This window comes from Chelonia mydas, chromosome 3 (genome assembly GCF_015237465.2).
Source record: "Chelonia mydas isolate rCheMyd1 chromosome 3, rCheMyd1.pri.v2, whole genome shotgun sequence".
In the NCBI taxonomy this organism is placed as follows: domain Eukaryota; kingdom Metazoa; phylum Chordata; order Testudines; family Cheloniidae; genus Chelonia; species Chelonia mydas.
In genome coordinates, this window is record NC_057851.1 from 158,173,476 (window position 1) to 158,192,763 (window position 19,288).

The 19,288-nt window shown below is 38.9% G+C and overlaps 1 protein-coding gene across 4 annotated transcripts in view; it reads right to left on the reverse strand.

Moving 5' to 3' along the window:
* Positions 1–1,002: 1,002 nt before the first annotated feature.
* The window catches only part of SPATA17 (spermatogenesis associated 17), a 152,884-nt gene continuing 134,598 nt past the window's right edge, over positions 1,003–19,288 (reverse strand). For 3 of the 4 annotated variants that reach the window (XM_037895718.2, XM_043543646.1, XM_007064745.4), the window contains one exon: positions 1,003–3,809. In XM_037895718.2, coding sequence (XP_037751646.1) covers positions 3,729–3,809 — 81 coding nt within the window. In that variant the 3' untranslated portion in view covers positions 1,003–3,728. Of the gene's footprint in view, positions 3,810–5,294; positions 5,355–19,288 lie in introns of all 4 variants that reach the window. The other variant, XM_043543645.1, reaches the window with a different exon arrangement.

The window sequence follows — 19,288 nt, forward strand, 5'->3', positions numbered from 1 at the left end:
TTTTACCTTAAGAGCAAAGTAAGTTTGCATAGGAAGTGGTACATGGTAACCTACAGTGGTTGACAATCACTCTGTTACAAGTCTCTGAAGAGAAAGCAAGCAGGTGGCCTAGGGCAGCCTATCTGTGCCGGGACATACATTATGAAGGCAGGGAACTGTGCTGCATGGGAATACCGCATTGAGAAGGGTGAGAGACATGGATCTCCATCCAAAAAGGCAATGGCTGGGGAGCAGAAAGCCAAGAATGGATGCTCCTGCTGGACCACTAAGGGGAAATACGGGTGCTGTGGCCCTGAACTGTGACAAGTGCTTCTCAAAATAACATTCAATGTTAATATGTTTGAAGCAATAGATTTATTGACAAGGGAAATCTACAGTGAAGAAAACAGAAAATAAAATCCAACTAACATTTATCCACAGTATACATGGTAATTTGATAACTATAAGTAAGATAGCAAACTTAGTTTTGGTAGGAGCGATTACCATAGTAAAGTAAATCATGTACAAAATCATTTCTTTTTCTACTGATAGCCTAATTCTGCAAACATTAGTCATACAAAGTAGCCAAAACCCCTATTACATAATTGTTCGTGTAGTGAATATAAATAAAATTCTAGATTTAAATGAAAATAAATAAAAACTGTGGGTTTGCCACATGCAGTCATGTTGATTTAAACAAGAGGACATGACCACATTTTCCTCGTGCTTTTGCCTGGCCCATAGTCTAAAGGCTATTCACCGTCTCTCCCTTTCTGAAATACTACAGAACTATTAACATTTACCGATACATTATTTTTGCATTTTTCATGGTATTCCAAAATGAGGGCCTATTCCTGCCAGGTGCTGGGTGCCTCCTGCAAGGTATTGAGTGCCCTCAACTTCTGAAACCAGCTGGGTTTAGGATGCTGAGGCCCTCAGTGGATTGGGTTCTGAGCATTTTTTCTTCTTTCCACTCTTCAGCAGTGGGCTTGTTGTCTGGGCTTAAGCCTCTTCTACTTTTTGTACTCTGGCTTCAGTAACCGATATTGACTGGAATTTGGATATCTAGTGGGAAAACTATTGTACTGTGCCTTTATTGTGTAAAAAAAAAAAAAAAAAAAAGCTTTAGCTTAATAAACTTGTAGTAGGGTGTATGTTCGTATGTGTATATATAATTAGTGTAAGAGAGGAGAAAAACAATCAGTAGAGCAGTCATTGGAATACTTGTATGAAATCAATTTTTTTAGCCTAACTTCACCTGCACATCTCTAAAAGAGATCCTGCAGAGTTCCTTGACATTTTCCCTGATTGAATTCCATCCCCAAGGTAAGGTACCAATATGTACTTCTCATTGTTCTAGACAACGGAAAAAAGAAGTGTATTCACTATCAAAGTTAACAGGACATTTTAACTGTTCAGCAGAATACTATGTTTGCATGAGAAGTGAGAGAAAGGGTTCAGGAATTGAACCTTGGACTCTGGAGTGGCAGCACGGTATATTAGGGGCTATACAGGACGATGAATTAACTAAGTTTTATATTGTCCCATGCTGAAAAGGAGAGCATTGTCTTCCCTACAAAAATACATCTGGAGAAAGAAGTGACAGGTAATAAAGTTATTACTTTGCTGCATTTGTGGAGCTGTCTCTTACCTGAATAAAATCCACAGACATACTTTGTGTGTAAGAAGGCTTATGGGAAATGGCCTGTTGTGTTTAAAAAAATTAAACGAATGAGGGTTAAAAGAACAAGAGAGAGAGCTGAGTCAAACAGTGAGAGTGAATTGAAAGGACTCTTTTTAACCTTAATCTATGTTGAGAACTGTCAGCTGTTGAAAACTCTAGCATCTGCAATGATGGTCTGTATGGGTAGGTTTTGTTTATCCTGGGGTCAGAGATATTAAAAGAAAGAAAGATTAATCTGATAAAGGTATTGCCATTTCTAATCGAACTGATGGGAAAATGTGGTATGGAAGTAAGAGGCAACACAGGGGTGAGTTATTGTGAAGTGATGAACTACCTTGAAGCGGCAGCAATCAAATAGATAGCTCTCACATCTAAAAATTACTGTGGCATCTTTATTCATCAACAGTTTTGTGCAAGCGTCTCATGCTCAGCCCCCTCCACAAAGCACAGAAGCACTCCGATTTATTTGGTGAAATTAAATCGTAACAGAAGGGACTTGTCTGAAGTTGCTGTTTCTCACTTACCAGAATTAAAGGACATTCATTTCCTGTTGCAACTCAGAAAGACAAACTTTTAAAAGCTGGAATTTGCTAAAAAACTAAAAAGGACAAAAGAACAAAAATACAGTCTTCCTTTCTTGTCTCAAATGCTGATCTCTTTGTACCACTGTCATTTATAAAATGTGGAATATGTTTTTCCTCCGACCTCTGAGGGTTCTCCTGTCCTCTGGTTCCCACAAATCTCAGACTTTCTGAAATGGGATTGAAAATATTTTGGCCCTGTCTATACTAGAATGTAAACTGTTTTCAGTACTGGTTCAGGTAGACTTGCTGCTGCAAAGCTCTGTCAGCAATGGTTCAATTCCTAGTATAGACACACCTCTTCGTATTAATGGAGTTGCATGTTCATTTGGAGAGGACAGTAGAACCACAGTATAAAAAATTGTCAATAAAAAGTTTTTTTCAGTTGAGAAGGGTAGTTGCAAATATTCCAGATTACACGAGGAGAAAAATGCAGTATCTCTCCAAGCATTCAGACAGCAAAGTGCTATGAAAACAGAATCCACTGACATTATTATTTGAAGAAATAAATTATAACCCAGTCCTGCAAAGTGTTGAACTCCTCCTCCCAGGAGGTGATGAGCACTCTTGATTCGCATTACAGTTAATGGGAACCCAGGATGCTCAGAACTTTGCAGTTAATGGGAACCAAGGGTGCTCTAGTGAAAATGCATGTGGGATATGGTGACCTGAATGAATTTTGTGTCATCAAAAATGTGTTCATCCTTAACCATCTATAACCTGGTTGTTTTGCAGCGTATCCTCCCATGTGCCAGCCTTCTTATCACAAGAGATATTTTGGACCAGGAGTAAAATGCAATACATAGAATACTGTAAATATGTATAAATGGATTTGCCTACAAGCTAATATGTGAAAGTGTTACAGAATTGCAGTTTTTCTTTCTTAATTCTGCAGAGTTATAGCAAGCACAGAAAAGTTGAAGGATGTAAAAGTTGAAAAGTTAAAGCAGTAATCTCTGTATAAATGGCCCAATCCAGCTCCCCTGGGAGCCATTGATTGTAAAAGATGTGGTTCAGGCCCCAAAGGAGAAAATTTCAACATTTGTAGATTCTTCCATGAGTTAGATTCAAGGTTTACATGTTTCAGAGAAAACAATATTTCTATTGTAGTTAACACCTGTTACATAATTCTAATAAACACAGTTGCAGGATTTTATCCATGATTTTTCCATTAATTACTATATAAATAAATGAAGTATTTTATAAAAGAGTTATAAGAGTCCGCCAGTTTTCCTAATTCATTACATTTGCCAGAACTATAAAAAGATTTTTAATATTAAAAACTGCATTTCTAAAAGATCAAGTAGTATACTACTACTTTATTATAGGTGTAGCATACAACATTTTATGGAAAACATTTACAATCCTTAGACGAAAGTTAATCAACATTGTGCTTTGCATTTTCTCAAAGATCTTTATTGCTAGCTTTATAGCTTATCAGAAGTTCTTATACTGGATAGAATAGATACAGTATAGATAGATGTTTACACTATTTGCCCAGTTTTGGAATATGTTTGTCCAAACTTATCAAAGAGATCAATGGATGGTAACACTGTTTCAAAGTCCTAGAAAAAACAGAGAGGAAAAAAGACAGTTAAGTTTGGGTATTTTTGTTTGTTTTTCCACTTTTATTTTTTAGTATACTTAATAGGTCTGTAGATATTGTACAGTTCCATTGGTCTTTCTTCCGTTTTAATTTTCCTGTTATGCAAGGTAAAATTTAGGACATAAGTTATGCACAAATATTTTTTTTTTTTTGAGGAAAAAGGCTACTAGCAAACACCCACCCCTTTTATCAGGAAAAAAATTGGGAATGGTGCTTCTGAACATTGAAGAAGTCTTCATTTGGCAGAGCAGACGGCATTTGCTATTAAGATGCCTGGCCAAACAAAAACAATTGACTGCCAAAATTAGCTCCTTGGGACGATTTAGGAGCCTTTGAAGTGAACGGCTTTTTGAGCTGGAACTAAGCCCAGGTCTAGCTTCAAACCCAAGTCAAAATGACAAAGAGGAAATTTTCCGTGCTACTTACCCCCTCAGTGTAAGATTACTTGGGGTTGGCAGCTGTACTGTTTATCTTGTTATTTAAAGCTATTTCACGGATACTCACAACTGAGTATTTAAACAACTGGCTCTGATCGTGGCAACAGCAGTTATGTTTGACCACATCTAGGCAAGACCTCACAGTTTGATAGGGTAAATAAATTCACTGATGACTGTGCAGTTAGACCAATTAAAGTTGTATATAAAATACACTGAATAAATAAACCCATCATGTTTGCAACAGAGGAAAAAATGTGAACATATTTTTAGCAAAAAAGCCTAGTAATTTATTTACTTAAATATATAGAACTTAATTATGACTCTGCTCTGTTGGTGCACTGAAAGGCAAGAAGGCATACGAAACCCTGCCCCAGAGTATCCTGGCATGCTCTCGCTCCGGGTGTGTGTGCTTATTGCCTCTTATAGGGTGTTTCTATACTACCTCATCATATCTCTTCCTTTCCTATTCTTTACTGTTACTGAGAGCAGCCTAGGGACTACTCTAAGTTCCCCTGACAGGGGATCCTTGGAGAATAGTACATGTCTGGCCAAATCCCCTTCTGTCCCCACCCAACACCTGCTGGGAGGGTGGGTAGCATACAGCTGACTTTATCTGATGTGGGGATTTTCCTGTTAGAGAACCCCTGTATCCTCCCATGCCATTGAAGCAGCACAAAGAGGAAGGAGCTGCACTTAGCTACGATTGCAAAATAATTCATGAAAACTCAGAGAAGGTGAAGAGAATGGATCTTATTTTTAAACTATAAATTACATTCAAGCTATTCTGTAAAGTCCCAATTTAAAGATACATTTTTATTCTAACATGGGGGCAAATGTCTTTTACACATTCACAAACTGTGCTCATGAAAAGATATTTCTCTTTACATCAGTTGTTAGCCAACAGGTATATGCTATATGTATTGCACGCCATATTAATATATATTACACATTGTGTTATATATAAATGTTAGCACAGACTTTTTATATTTGAATGGTATTCTGCTGACTCTTGTTCACTCCTGGTAAGTATCCCATAACACACTGCAAAGCTGAAGTCAGCTTTGGTGCTAGCAAATACAAAATCAAGATACGTACGTTCGATGTCCTAGAACAGATACTTCCACAGGAACTGCTTTGGAATATTGTATCCAAACAGAGACAAAGTATGTAACAAAACAATAAGTTAAGGAATTGTTACAAACTGGTGGGTTGGATTTTAGTGACATATAGAGAGTTTTGTACCTTGTAAAACTATACTATAAATTTGGGTGACCAGATAGCAAGTGTGAAAAATCGGGATGGGGGTGGGGGTGGGAGGGTAATAGGAGCCTATGTAAGAAAAAGACCCAAAAATCAGGACTGTCCCTATAAAATCGGGACATCTGGTCACCCTACTATAAATATAGCTTGTTTAAATGCATATTTCCAAAGCATACCTTCTACATAAGATGAACATGCTGTGAGATAAGAATTGCTTCCCAAAAGGAGGGCATGCATGTTTCCTTTACGTATGGTACTGTTTTGTCTTTAGACAATAAATTTGTCTGAGTTTGGTTATTTGGTCTCTTGAACATTTTTCAAAATGAACTACAAATGTATTCAATCCATTGGCTATACAATTAAACAACACAGTCAAAAGGCTCTCAGCACAAAAACTCAATAGCAATATGTAAGGAGGGCCATTTTCCAGATGGCATACCCGTGATTAATTTTTCCAGCTGCATTTGCCATTTTCTATGAATTTCCTATAACAGGTATAATAGAAGATAATGAAATAGAGGACCAGATCCTCCAGTCCAGTGTGGCCACTTTGCAACATACTGTTGGTGGATTCTGCGTATGGAGTCGTGTGTCTATCCCTGAGATGATCACCCCAGTTCAAGTATCAGAGAGGTAGCCATGTTAGTCTGGATCTGTAAAAGTGGCAGAGTCCTGTGGCCCCTTATAGACTGAGGATATGTCTACACTACGAAATTAGGTCGAATTTATAGAAGTCGGTTTTTTAGAAATCGTTTTTTATAGTCGATTGTGTGTGTCCCCACACAAAATGCTCTAAGTGCATTAAGTGCATTAGCTTGGCGGAGTGCTTCCACAGTATTGAGGCTAGCGTCGACTTCCGGAGTGTTGCACTGTGGGTAGCTATCCCACAGTTCCCGCAGTCTCCGCTGCCCATTGGAATTCTGGGTTGAGATCTCAATGCCTGATGGGGCAAAAAACATTGTTGCGGGTGGTTCTGGGTACATGTCGTCAGGCCCTCCCTCCCTCCCTCTGTTTTGACACCGTGAGCTCAGGATTAAACTAAGACTGTGACTGGCTAGCCAACTACAAAAGCAGTTTCTCCTTTGTTGGTGTTCACACCTCAGCTGCTAGAAGAGGGCTTCATCTAACCTCGTTATCCCTAGCCTGATTCTTGCTTGCATATTTATACCTGCCTCTGGAAATTTCCACTACATGCATCCGACGAAGTGGGTATTCACCCATGAAAGCTTATGCTCCAATACGTCTGTTAGTTTATAAGGTGCCACAGGACTATTTGCTGCACTCCAGTTCAAGTGGATCCTTAAGTGACACAAATATAGTGTACAGAATCCTACACCACCTCCTCTTCCAGCTGCCTATATAGAGGGCATGGATGGAGAAAAAGAGGTATGGTCCACACTATCTTTTAACTTGCCAATCCTTTGCTGTTTCAGCTATTTATGGCTGTTTTGCAGTTGGTATACATTAGTGCACCAGTAGTCTACAATAACATACAGCTGGGAGAGGCCCTACACTGAACAGTCCCAGGACTGGGGTAGTAAGGTACAAAGGTAAGCCTCATGCACCTTTTGCACAATACCCTTCTTAACTTGCGCTGTGTGTGCCTTGGCTGTAGCCAATGGGATCTGACCTGTGTTCTCTACAGATTGGCCAGGAAGCAGGATGAGATCAGCTCAAACCTGTTTTTTAAATCCCCAAACCAAATCAAGAAATCACTTCTCATTTTCAAACATGTTGAACTCTGAATTCTTTTACTAGAGGAAACTGTAAGCTGCTGTAGTCAGAATGCTAGAGTTTAACAAGACCTGGGGACCTTTTAAATGCATTGACTACTTGATTGTCACGTCTGCTCCTCACCCATGGACAAAGAATTCAAAAAAGCGGCAGTGTATAGTCAGCAAGCAAAGAACTGTCTCAGTGAGCAGACTCCTGTGATCACAATATGGACTTTGTAAAAAAATAAAATAAATAAAAATAAAAAAATCTACAATTAATGCTCAAGTAGTTTACATTGGGGATGTTGTTGATAAAAATCAATTCCAAAGAAATTTTACATCTGACTGAGGGCAATTGGTACTTTATAAAATGGCTTCAAAATTAAAATTCAAGATTTAAACTTTTAAAACTGATGCTCCATTTTGCAGACACAACTGACTGCACACAAGTAATAGAATTTACAAGCAATCACTCCCCCTTTTTGAACAGAAATCATCTTTGCACTTGTAAATTTTATCACTTGTGTGCGCAAACTATATGGACATTTGCAAAGCTACTTGTGAACAAATGGGTACCCATTGGAAGGCTGTTTGAAAATGGCCCCTCGTGTTTCCAGCGAAAATTTTTTATTAATAGTTTCTTTCAACAATAACATGGAGAAAAGATTACAGTGCATAAATTTCACATAACCAAAAAATGCATTTCTGAGGTCTTATCTAGCAATGTGTGGTAGAGGTTGGAAGTATAGTTAGGTATCAGCTTGAAGAAGGACAGCCTATTACTTCAATCCAAAACAAAAGTAGGCAGAAAGCAGCATCTTCCTACCTCCCAAATTTTTAGATGCTAAGGCCAGAGGGGACCATTATGTTCATTTACTCTGATCTCCTGCATAACACAGACCATAGAATTTCCCTCCATAATTCTGCATTAAGCCCGTAATTAACTATGAAGCTGATGGGCAGTTGCTGAACTTGGAACATTATGGTTCATGGTGTGACCTTTGAATGTCCTTTGTCTATGGTGATAAAGTTCTATTTTTAAAGAGGTACCTAAATATAGATTGCCATGACAGACTGAAACAGCTCCACATACTTCTGCTCCAAAGGTTAATTGTGTAACCTCTGCAATGAACAACATTCTCCCTAGACTCATGATCCACAGACCAAGGTTTCTTCTGAACCAACCTGGGCAACCTAAAGACAGCCCAATACATTACCACCACTGCACAATGTCATTTGTGACAATATGTTCTGAGAAAAGGTAAACAAATCTATGTGGGTCTCAGAAAAAAAAATCTGACATCAAAGTAAGTGCTGTGATGACATGTTCTATCCAATGCAAGACATACAGTCATATTTGTTACAAAAAATGGCAACCAGAAGTTATAATATATGTGGTCATGAAAAAAATGTAATGTTATGCTACATAGGGACACAGTTACCCAAATCGTCATTCTGTCCTTGGATTAGTGAGTACTGCTAGCAGGGGTATTCAACTCATCTCTGCTTAACTTCCTTTTTGAGTCAATATCCTGGGACATATCATGTCATTTATTTTTAAAGAAGGATTCAATGAGGGATACTGTTTAAAATAATAATTGATACAGTATGATCCTTTCTGTGTAACTCTAGGTGTCCATGTGTAAGTATATCCTTGATGTTAGTGCCTGTGATAGTAAAATTAGAGCTTTAAACTGAGCTGTCCTCATAAGCTCCATGACCTTTTAATAGCCACAGAGATTTCTAACAAAGAAAGCAGATCAGAAGTGGGAATCTGTTATAAAAGTAAAATGTTGATCTAGCCAAGTTCTTGCTTTGTAAATTTATCAGTACTGGTTAACAACATTTCCAACTAGTACAAGGGCTTCTGACATGACAAAATGAGTATAACAACCCATTCTGTCAATACAACACAAATGTCATTTCAAGTGCTCAAAACCCACTAAGCTACCCTAAAAAAGATTGATTTATCTGCTCCAATGTTTCTTTGGGGCAAACTTTTCTCACAACTGAAACCAATTAGTGGGCCTGGCACTTGTAGTGCAGAATGTAGGTCAGTGTCAAGTAATAAAAAAAGTATTGACTTTTCTCTGTCTGTAAGCAGCATGAAAGGGGTGCCATGGCCTTGTCGTATATGAAAAGAGCTCCATTAATTTCACTTATTTCAACCAGGGCTGTCAAATACTAATGCTTCTATTGCACTTTTCACACAAAGTACATTGACACCAATCCTGGCCCCAGTGATACAACTTTACAATATTTCAGCTAGTGAAAGGGGTCTGGACTATAATTTTTAATTCCCACCAGTACATTTAGACACCTTAAGCAGCATTGCTCATGAGAGCTACTGAGAGATATGAGCTGGGACATTAATAATGGCTACCCACTTCTCCTGGGTAGCAGGAACTATTTCTTGCGTATAGCTTCTCCAGTTAATTAGCCAGGAAGTACAGGATGCAAATGCCTGACATAATAGTGTTTTTTCTGGCTGGTGGGCACAGACTGCCAGTAGTATTTTCTGATGTGGGCTAATGTCCACAAACCAGATATAGGTCTCCTGTGACTTAAGGCTACAAAGTGGAAAAGCTAATGTGTTAACCAATTGGGTCACTGAGCCCCTTAAAATAGGCTATACTAACAAAGGTATGCGTTAGACACTGGTCTTTGTTGTGTCTGTGGAGGGGTATTGACTCTCAGGGAGGCACAGGGCCTATTGGAAGCTCCCTGCAGTGGGAGAACAGCACTGAAATACTTAACAGTGTAGTGTGTGCTCTCCTTGTTAGCTGGCTGATGCAGTGGAGAGGGGAAAAAGGCCATGGACATACCCCCACCCCTTTGGAATGGCTAATGCTCTTAACAATTCTTACCTTTCTATAGTCAATTCACTCAGGTGAGTGCAAGGAATGAAATCACAACTAGCTTCTGCGCGGGAGTTCAAGTAAGGAAAGGACCCTTCACCTTTCCCATATCGTGTACCAGCAGAGCAGCCGGTCAAAATCCAGCCCATAATGTTGTGATATTGTTTCCCTCTATTCTTTGCAATGTCCATCCTGAACTGGCTGCTTTTCTGCACTTGGACTTAATGGAACTTCTTGACAAGCTCCAAATGTGATGTCTAGTTAAATCCCTAATTGCCACTTGCAAATGCAAACAACACTGACAATAATAAACTCTCTGATTCAAAAAGACTGAGTAATGTAGAGGGCAATTTTCAACTTACTTTATTGATTTTATAAGTGAAAATCTTACCCTTTGAATCAACTCGTCGTTAGGTCTTAAAATAAAAAGCAATATTGCTTAGCCATTACAAAAGCCAATTTTATATTCTTCTGTATGACATTTCCATCAGACAACTTTTTGCTGCTTGTCGGTTTGCTCTTTTATTGACAGGAAGCATATGATATTATGTGCACAAAAATCAAGAAATTATTCTCACAGTAGGAAGTCTAGCAATACTATTTTAATAGCTTTCAAACAGAGGAAGAAAACAATAATTGCTGTTTACTTTATGCAACAAATATTTCATTCTAATTATACTTACATTTTACTAAGCCTTAAAACTGTCACTGGTTTACACACATTTCCTCTTGGGAGTTATAAATGAAAGAACCAAATTCAAGCAGGGCTTGCTAAAATTATGAAAGATTTCTAATTACTGCTGATGAATTTGAAAAAGGACTAATCTGATAATCACATAGGTCTAGATCCTTACTGTATGATCTGCCTAGTGTGAGGAGGCAGAGCATCTGGAACAGCTCGGCAGGGGAGACTGTGACTCTGTCTCATGATCTCCCTGCTGCTCTTGGGAGGAAGTACCCTGCCAGATCTGTACCTGTGCACGGTTGTTCCCCCTAGCACAGCTGTGCTGGCTGGTGTGTTGAAGATGGAATCTTGGCTTTGCCCAGTCCCCACCCTATCCTGTCCAATGTACCTGCACAGGATGGGAGGGGAGACATAGCCGCTCTGTGGAGCCTACTTCCCTCCCCACACTGCTAGCAATGGTACAGGTAGTCCACGTCAGGGAGTAAAAGGACATCCCCTTACTCTCGTGCACAGCTGCAAGGGCCAGGCAATGGCTTGCTAGAAGAGAATGACGTTTTAGGTAATGTGACTGCTTAAGTCACCGTTTAATATTTCCAATTCTTTGGTAATGAACAAACGCGTCTCATAAAAACTGGGTTTTTACAGTAATTGTACACAGTGAGCATTTTAAGTGGGCCAATTCTGGATGTTCTTACTCAGTTTTTGCTACGCCTTCCTCAGGCAAACCAGATGCCAGCTTCAATGGGGGTTTTGCCTAAAGAAGAACTGAGTGGAAACCAGGTAAGGACATCAAGGCTTGGATCAATGGGATTATTTCCCCCTAAATGTTGCCTCTCTAAATTTAGCCTGGGATATGACAACAGTAGAGTACTTTTCTTTTTGGCTTGTGCAATCTCAGCAGTAATAATGATCTCGGTCCAAATTTGGCCCTCAGTACACCTGCAACCCCACTGCATTCATTGGAGTTGCCCAAGTAAGTGTAAGATCAGACTTCAGCCCTATAATTTGAACTGGGTTAAAAAGTCTATTAATGTTGTGGAAGCCAGGTTAGAATCCAGCTCTTTCTCCCGTATATCTTTTGGCTCTACAATGCTGTAAAAAGAAACAAAACCTTATTTTTTATGAATTCTGTGCAACTGTAACTTTGAATACACATAGGAAGCAGATCTATGGAAGAGGGAATTGGCACTTCTACATTGTCACTTTTCAGGGTGGGACTGCGCCTGCTGGCAAATTCAGATCCCAGACTCAGTTTTAAAAAGTGTAATATTCTTCACAGACTCGTCTGAGTAAACAGTAAAGTGTGTGCTGTATTATGCTTTCCTGCACATTGTTAAAATAATCTGTGGAAACTGCACTATCCAAAGTTTTGTTCTGCCTGTGTCTGAACAGGCCCTATATCTATATTTGAACCAAAATTGCCAAAGATGATATTCTATTTTCTGAACTAATGTGGTCTTTTTTACAAGTAAATTAAATTAAGAAAGCAATGTGAATTTCTTCACAAGCTATTTCATACTTGGATACCCTTGAACTTTATTGAATCTGGGCTAAAAAACAAATGTACAGGTGAAATAGTTTGATTGGTATTCAGAGTACCAGGAGTTACTTATTTGCTGTTGTCATTCAAATCTCGATTTATTGCAGGCCACTTTCAGAAAGCATTTTTTAAAAGGGGATTAGACATTTAGTAGCTTCATCTTAATTTATCTAAGGTGTATAAATGACATTTGTCAAAAATGAAAACACACTGATGAGTAATAAATAAGGATATTCTATGAGGATATTAAATCCAAGTGAGGTGTAACTATGCCTAACATTACAATCCTGTGTACATATGAAAACACAGTCTTTAAAAGCTTTTGATGAAAAGTGAGGGGGTGGGAATGTAAACACAGACCTTGCATCCTTATACTAATTCTTTGGCCTGATGATGACTGACTTTCCAACTGCTGGCAATAGGATATGTGCTAGAAAATAATGCATTTAGGCAAGAGTATCTTGATTTATGACATGTATATGCTGCTCTTTCATTGTCTAATATGTTCAACTCTAGCATTATCTTTCCAGACCCAATTGTGGTCTGCCAAGACCAGACCAGCGCCATGTTTAACCTATTGGACTAAAGCCAAAAAACACTTTTAACCTGCTCTGATCAAGTTGCATCTATCTTAAATTGACAGATTCATGCCAGCAGGAACTAAGGTGGAATAAAATCTGAATTGACAATCCCAAACCACTTTTCACTTTACCAGTAAAAGTCAGAACCACATGAAACAATGGTCAGGTTAATCTGAGGCGATATCTGATGCTTGGAAGTGATTCCAGTTTGGCATTTTTTACATTGTTCTGGATCAGGTTTCTGGAAGTGAGCTGTGATGTTGTTGTTCTTTTTGAGGTAAATCAGAGTTAGTTTTGAATCCAACAGGTTGTAAGTAACTGGCTTAATTCTAGTAGGTTGGAGGTGGTTCTAAATTGTTTGTTCTTAATTGGTTTTTACATGTGAGAGGGCGTTTTGAATTAATTCTAGTAGGCTGACTGTTTTGAGCAACTCAGATGGTTAAGGATAGTTCAGGCTTGGCTTCCTCACATTAGAAATAGCGGTGGTTTGATGCAGTGTGGTTTTGACTTGGTTCAGCTTAGATGAGTGTAAGGGCATGTCTACACAAACACTGAGTGCAGGACAAGGGGAGTGTAAATCTACAGCACGCCAGTGTGCCATGCCCTAACTGTCCACCTGGACCCTGCTGCTGTGCACTCAAAGTTTCCTAGTGTGGTTTGACCAGCAGTACACCATGTGCACGAGAGAACTTTTAGTGTGCAACAGCAGGGTCTACGTGGATGGTTAGTCTGTAGATTAACAACTCAACTTGTCATGCACTGTTTGTCTAGAAAAGCTCTAACTAAAGAAAAAACAGTTACAGATATTTCTAGTTTTGTGTGATTGATTACACTTCAAAATGAATTGGAAAAAACACAAAATATTCCTAAATCAGTAACAAAGTAAAGATTTTATATTTATTTAGCAGAATTTGCATGTGTGAATGCTCATGTGCAAATACCTGAACAAAGCAATGCACAGTACAATATTTCTGAAAGCACTGAAAAAGTTACTGAACAGGAGGGATGGGGCGTCAGAAGATGCACTCTAAGTCCTTTTCCAGCCTTAGTAACGACTTTATTCAGAATAGTTAAAATGTTTGCAATTATCTTGCAATAAAGTGAACCACTTACATTATTTTAAGTCTTCTGCCTGTTTTAGTATTATCTTTCATCATCTTATTTGTCACAATTCGTGAGTTTAAGCATGCGTTAGAACATTCTGAGCCACACAATATTACCTGGTGCATCTTTTCTTTTTAAAATCTCAGCCAATACACCTTCTGTCACAATTTAGAGAGGTGTTATGAGCTTCGCATGTTGTTAAGGGTAAATATCCTTCACTGGATGTCTCAATACAACCACTAAGTGGTCAAGGGTATATCTTAACTTTTCTGTTATATCAAAGAGAGAGTATTGGATCAGTGTTCTTGTGTTTTAGGACAGTCCCACCATAAAGGCAGGGAGTTACATTACATTTCACCCTCTACAGCATGCATCTGATATGTCTGAAAATCTTTTTCAGCTGAGAGACTATCATGAACTAACTGAAACAAGATCTTATAATGGTAACACAGATGGGAGAGGAAGCAGCCATCACTAGATCAGCGACCACTACTCAAATAAAAATTTCCTTTTTGAGAGATTTTCTCCATCTTTCCATATAATTACATTTATCTTCCATTTCTAGTTTGATGATTTTTCTAAACACAAAAAAATGGGTAATACCCTTTGAGCCTGAATTTGTTGTTACTCTTTCAGTGTCTGCAAGGAGTTTCTGGAAATCTGCCAGAGATTATGGATTAAGAGTATGGATTAAGGGCAAAGTGTTTAACTGTAGGTAGTTAAAGACTGGAATACTGAGCAAAGTAAATGTTTTTCCATAATTCCTCCACGTCCAGTTTTATCTCATCTCTAAGTGACGAATCCATTCTCTGCAATCCTATCTCTTCTCCCTTCCCCACTTGTGCATACGCAAAAAAAAAAAAAAAAAGGAATTAGTGTCTCCTGGAAGGAGATTTGAAGTAGACCTAATTGGTTTTAAAGTGGAGGAGAAAGGCTGGCCATAACTCTGGTTTTATCCCAGATTTTAAAGGTAGTAGTTTCACTGCAAGATAAGACCTTTTCTGAGGCAGTTTTTGCTGCCTGGGAAGGAAAATTAATGTTTTTACAATCCTTTAGTTCTCCTTTGTTACAATACTTGTGTTTTATCCCCACTTTATTACATAACTAGTGTTATTAATTGGGTCTGAACAGCAGTATCCTCTAAGATACTAGGTGGTGTACTATGGGGTAGGTCTCTCTCTCTCTCTCTCTTTTTTAATCTCATCTAAATACATTAGGATATGGAAGATTGCATTTCTCCTAGTAGTTTTAAAAAGGATCTCTATGGGGAAGATTAGAAACACAAACATAATTTATGGAAGCAGTGCCAATTTGACCACTTTGATTTTTCCCATGCACCATGTTATTACTTTTTGCTGACTCAGCAGACCTCTTTAGTGTTTTTTGTTGTATTTTCAGCAAGAGAATATAGTGTGACTTGTAGAGTTAATCCAACTGTGGGTTAAACGGACACCTAAATATTTTATGCAACATTGTTTAGCACACCGAAATCTTGTAAATGAAGATAATCTGCATAACATGGGGGGAGTCTTAGGTCATCAGGGTTGTTATCCAGGTCTACAGTCATCAACATGCTATTGTCTGACTAAAGTGGGCTTTTATAAATCACTATGCCTGCTTTTAGTCCATATATATTTGGACTAAGTGTTTGCACACATTGATCTATTCAGCTCAGACATAAGAGGATGTCTCTGTTCTGTTATCTCTATGAAAAGGAAGAGCTGGAGCAATCGGTATCAATTCTTTCTTTGGCTCTATCAAAGGGGTTTATGTAATAGTCATGTTCAATCTGTGACCAAATCCGATCTTCCTGGCCCACTTTCCCAACGACCCTTCTCATGAAGTGGCAGGTAACCTGACTTTCACTGCATCTGGAAAAGAAGAATATTTGGCCCAGCCCTCAGTCAGTGCTTCAGTTCTTCTGCCAGTAATTTTCTCTTCTTTATGAGATAATCTATTCCCTGGATCAAGATGGGGGAGTTATCTCTACCTCACTGTTCACATAACCTGTTCCTCTTCTTCAAAACCATGGATGCAACTGATTAAATCGCTCAGTGGCCACTGGGTATAGGGGTGGGGAGAAATGAGGGCAGGGACGGGTTGGGGTGGAAGAGATCTATCCATAGCCCCTGAGAAGTTCTTATTTTTCCCCATATATGACTAAAGCATTGCTATTAAATATATTTCCAAAGTGCCTACTTTTAGCACTCCGTCCTTTTATTTTTTAAATAAAAATAATAGTTGAAATAATCTATTCCATTATATCGTATTATTATATTAGTAGTAATAATGCATCGTATGCACTACTACTAGTGATGTTATGAAATAATGTAAATATAAAAATTCCATAATGTGGAAAATATATAAAATAAAATTTGAATCAAAATTTCGAAATTCCAACATGAAAATTTTCTGAAACTGACATTTTTGGGAATGTCCATTTTGCAAGTAATTTATAAAATATTTGCTTTTGCTCTAATTTGAAATCTCAGATATACTGGGATTCAACCAGCTCTAGTCATGATACAAGTTATCTGCCTTTTAGAATAGTGCACCACAGTAGTCCTGAAATATTTTTGCTGAATGAAAACGCATCAGACACCCTAAACAAGCTATTTAGTCCTCAGGACCTCTATCCTACAAATATATTTATAGTGTGTGTGTGTAATGTGTAAATATGATAATAGATTTAAGCATACATTTGTGTGTGCCCAGTTGATATATACAAATACCTTCTGGGGCAGTCACAGCAGGTATTTTCACATGCATATGGTCAGATAGGCATCTAACTGGCCATTTGCATGCACAAAGACTGGGTATACTTGAGTATTTGTGTGCATAAGGTACATAAACAAACTCAGCTGGCTGTTATTTATTTGGTATCAGTCTTCCCTTACTCAGAAATCTTTTAGGCCATGTTGACATGGTTCCAGCCATTTCAGGGTATTTACTGTTTTATTTTTATCCTGTCCTCTCTCTCTCTCTCTCTCTATTTATATATATATATATATATGTATGTTTTGGAAGAACCAGCAGTAGGTGGCATTTAGGGGCTAATGAGGCTAAATCTCATCAATAATACCACAACTGCGTGGCTGAAATACTGCGTTGTACAGTACTATCTGTTGCCCCCCGAGGATTTCTGATGGAGGTGTAACACACAGGCTACAGGGAGCAGAGGGAAAAGGCACAGATCAGGGAATGCATACTTCTGTGGGGCTAATTCAGAATATAAGATTCCTTGCTCCCTGCAGCCAGAGTTCTTCTCTGGAGCCTCTGATCCTGCTGCTTCAGACTCAGCAACAAGTGCTGGGGACGGTTCTGATATGGTTTACATGGTTTCTGATTCTGGTGATGGGTGTTAAGTAGAGAAGACAAGGGTCTGAGGACCGATTTTTCTGTATCAGGAGAGGTATGTTGGGTAGTTAAGAATTCAAAGATAAAGAGGTGGTTCTGAACTGTGGAGAGATTAAGCAGGAAGAGGAGGTATTAGGAGATAGGGATGTTTGTGTGCATGCATGTGTTTATGAGCAGGTGGGAATTTTGGAGAGCTAAGGAGATTTGAAGAGCTTGTGAGCTTGAAGGAGGATGGGCTGGGCAGGCAGGATTCAGTGCAGAGGGGAATGGAGTCATCTGGTGAAGGAAGGGTTGAGTGAATTGGGGTTGTATGTATCAGAGGGGAAACAGTTGAGGGAAATGGTAGGGTAAGAGCTAGATTTGAAAGGGAGAGAACATGAAGGTATAAGTGCAGGTTTTTCTCCTAACTGCCCTGTACTATTAAGCACCCCAGATTTTCATTCTGAATGGTGGAGGCACTGGAAGAGGTAAGGGGGTGTCCCTCTCTTTTACTTCCATACAAACTTTCCTTATCCCCTACCAAAAGACATCCCTGTGACATCCTTGAATGGTGTTCCAGTTTTCCCTCTTTGAAACTATGATCAACCTGTGGAAGAGAATAGAAGGCATGAATACAAAAGTGGCCCTTGCTAGTTGCAGGCCCACCAGTGATTTTGGACACCACCTGCCACTGGGAACAATTCCTGTCCCCTCCCAGATTCCTCATGTAATCTGCCCTAGTCAGTAAAACAGGAACCACTTCTTATAGGCCAAAAACCTGTTACTCCTCTTCCTTTCTTTCACTTTCATACTGTAAACTATATTTCCTGTCCTATTTCCTTTTGCTTATCATGAGTGATTATTTATTTATTCAGTCCCACGTGTAAATCCAGCAGCTTTTTCTTGTATGTCAAATATCAGTGTTCAACCATGCCTAAAGAAAAATGTCAAAGAATAACAGATCACCATCACAGGTCATTTACCCATCTGGCAAAAATTCATTTTGGCAATTGATATGAATCTAATTCTATCAAATTGCAACTGATTATATATTGGTTGATAGGCCCAATATTAGAGACAGTAAGGAAAGGTTACTCACCTGGTGCTGTAACTGGAGTTATTTGAGATTTCCGTCCCTGTGGACACTCCACTTCAGAATGCACCCTGAACCTTTGATTGGAGATTTTTGGTAGCGGTACCTGTTTGGCCCATGCATGTGTCCCACACATCCTTATCCTCCAAACTAAGGCTAAGTGGGGCTGCACAGGTGAACTGCCCTTAGATCCTTCTCCACCGCAAAGACACAGGGGAGACTCCAAAGCACAGGGGACAAAGGTGGGGTAGTGGAGCACCAACAGGGGGACATACCTTGAAGACCTCCAGTTACTGCACCAGATGAGTAACCTCTCCTCCTTCTTTGAGAAGTGTCTCTTTGGGGCTCCACTTCAGGTGACTCCCAAACAGTATCCCCGTTAAAGAGGTGGGAGGTTCAGAGGAGAGTCCAATACAGAAGAAAGAACTGCATTGGCTAGAGCTGCATGTGATCTTGCTGCAGGTAAAAAGGCAAAATGATCAGAAAAAGTAGGATCAGATGACCAAGTTGCCGCTCAATAGATGTCTGCAACTGGTACATTGTTAAGTAAGAGTATAGACATAGACAGTGCTCTCATGGAATGTGCTATCATTCTCGAAGGGGATTCAATATGAGTTCTGTTATAATTTATTTTAATAAACTGGAGATCCATTTTGATAATCTCTGTTTCGAAATTACCAAACCCTTGTTTCTAAGCAGGAAGAACTCGAAATGTTAGTAAATAAACACAACTATGACATAATTGGCATAACAGAGACCTGGTGGGATAATACACATGACTGGAATATTGTTATAGAAGGGTACAGCTTGCTCAGGAAGGACCGACTGG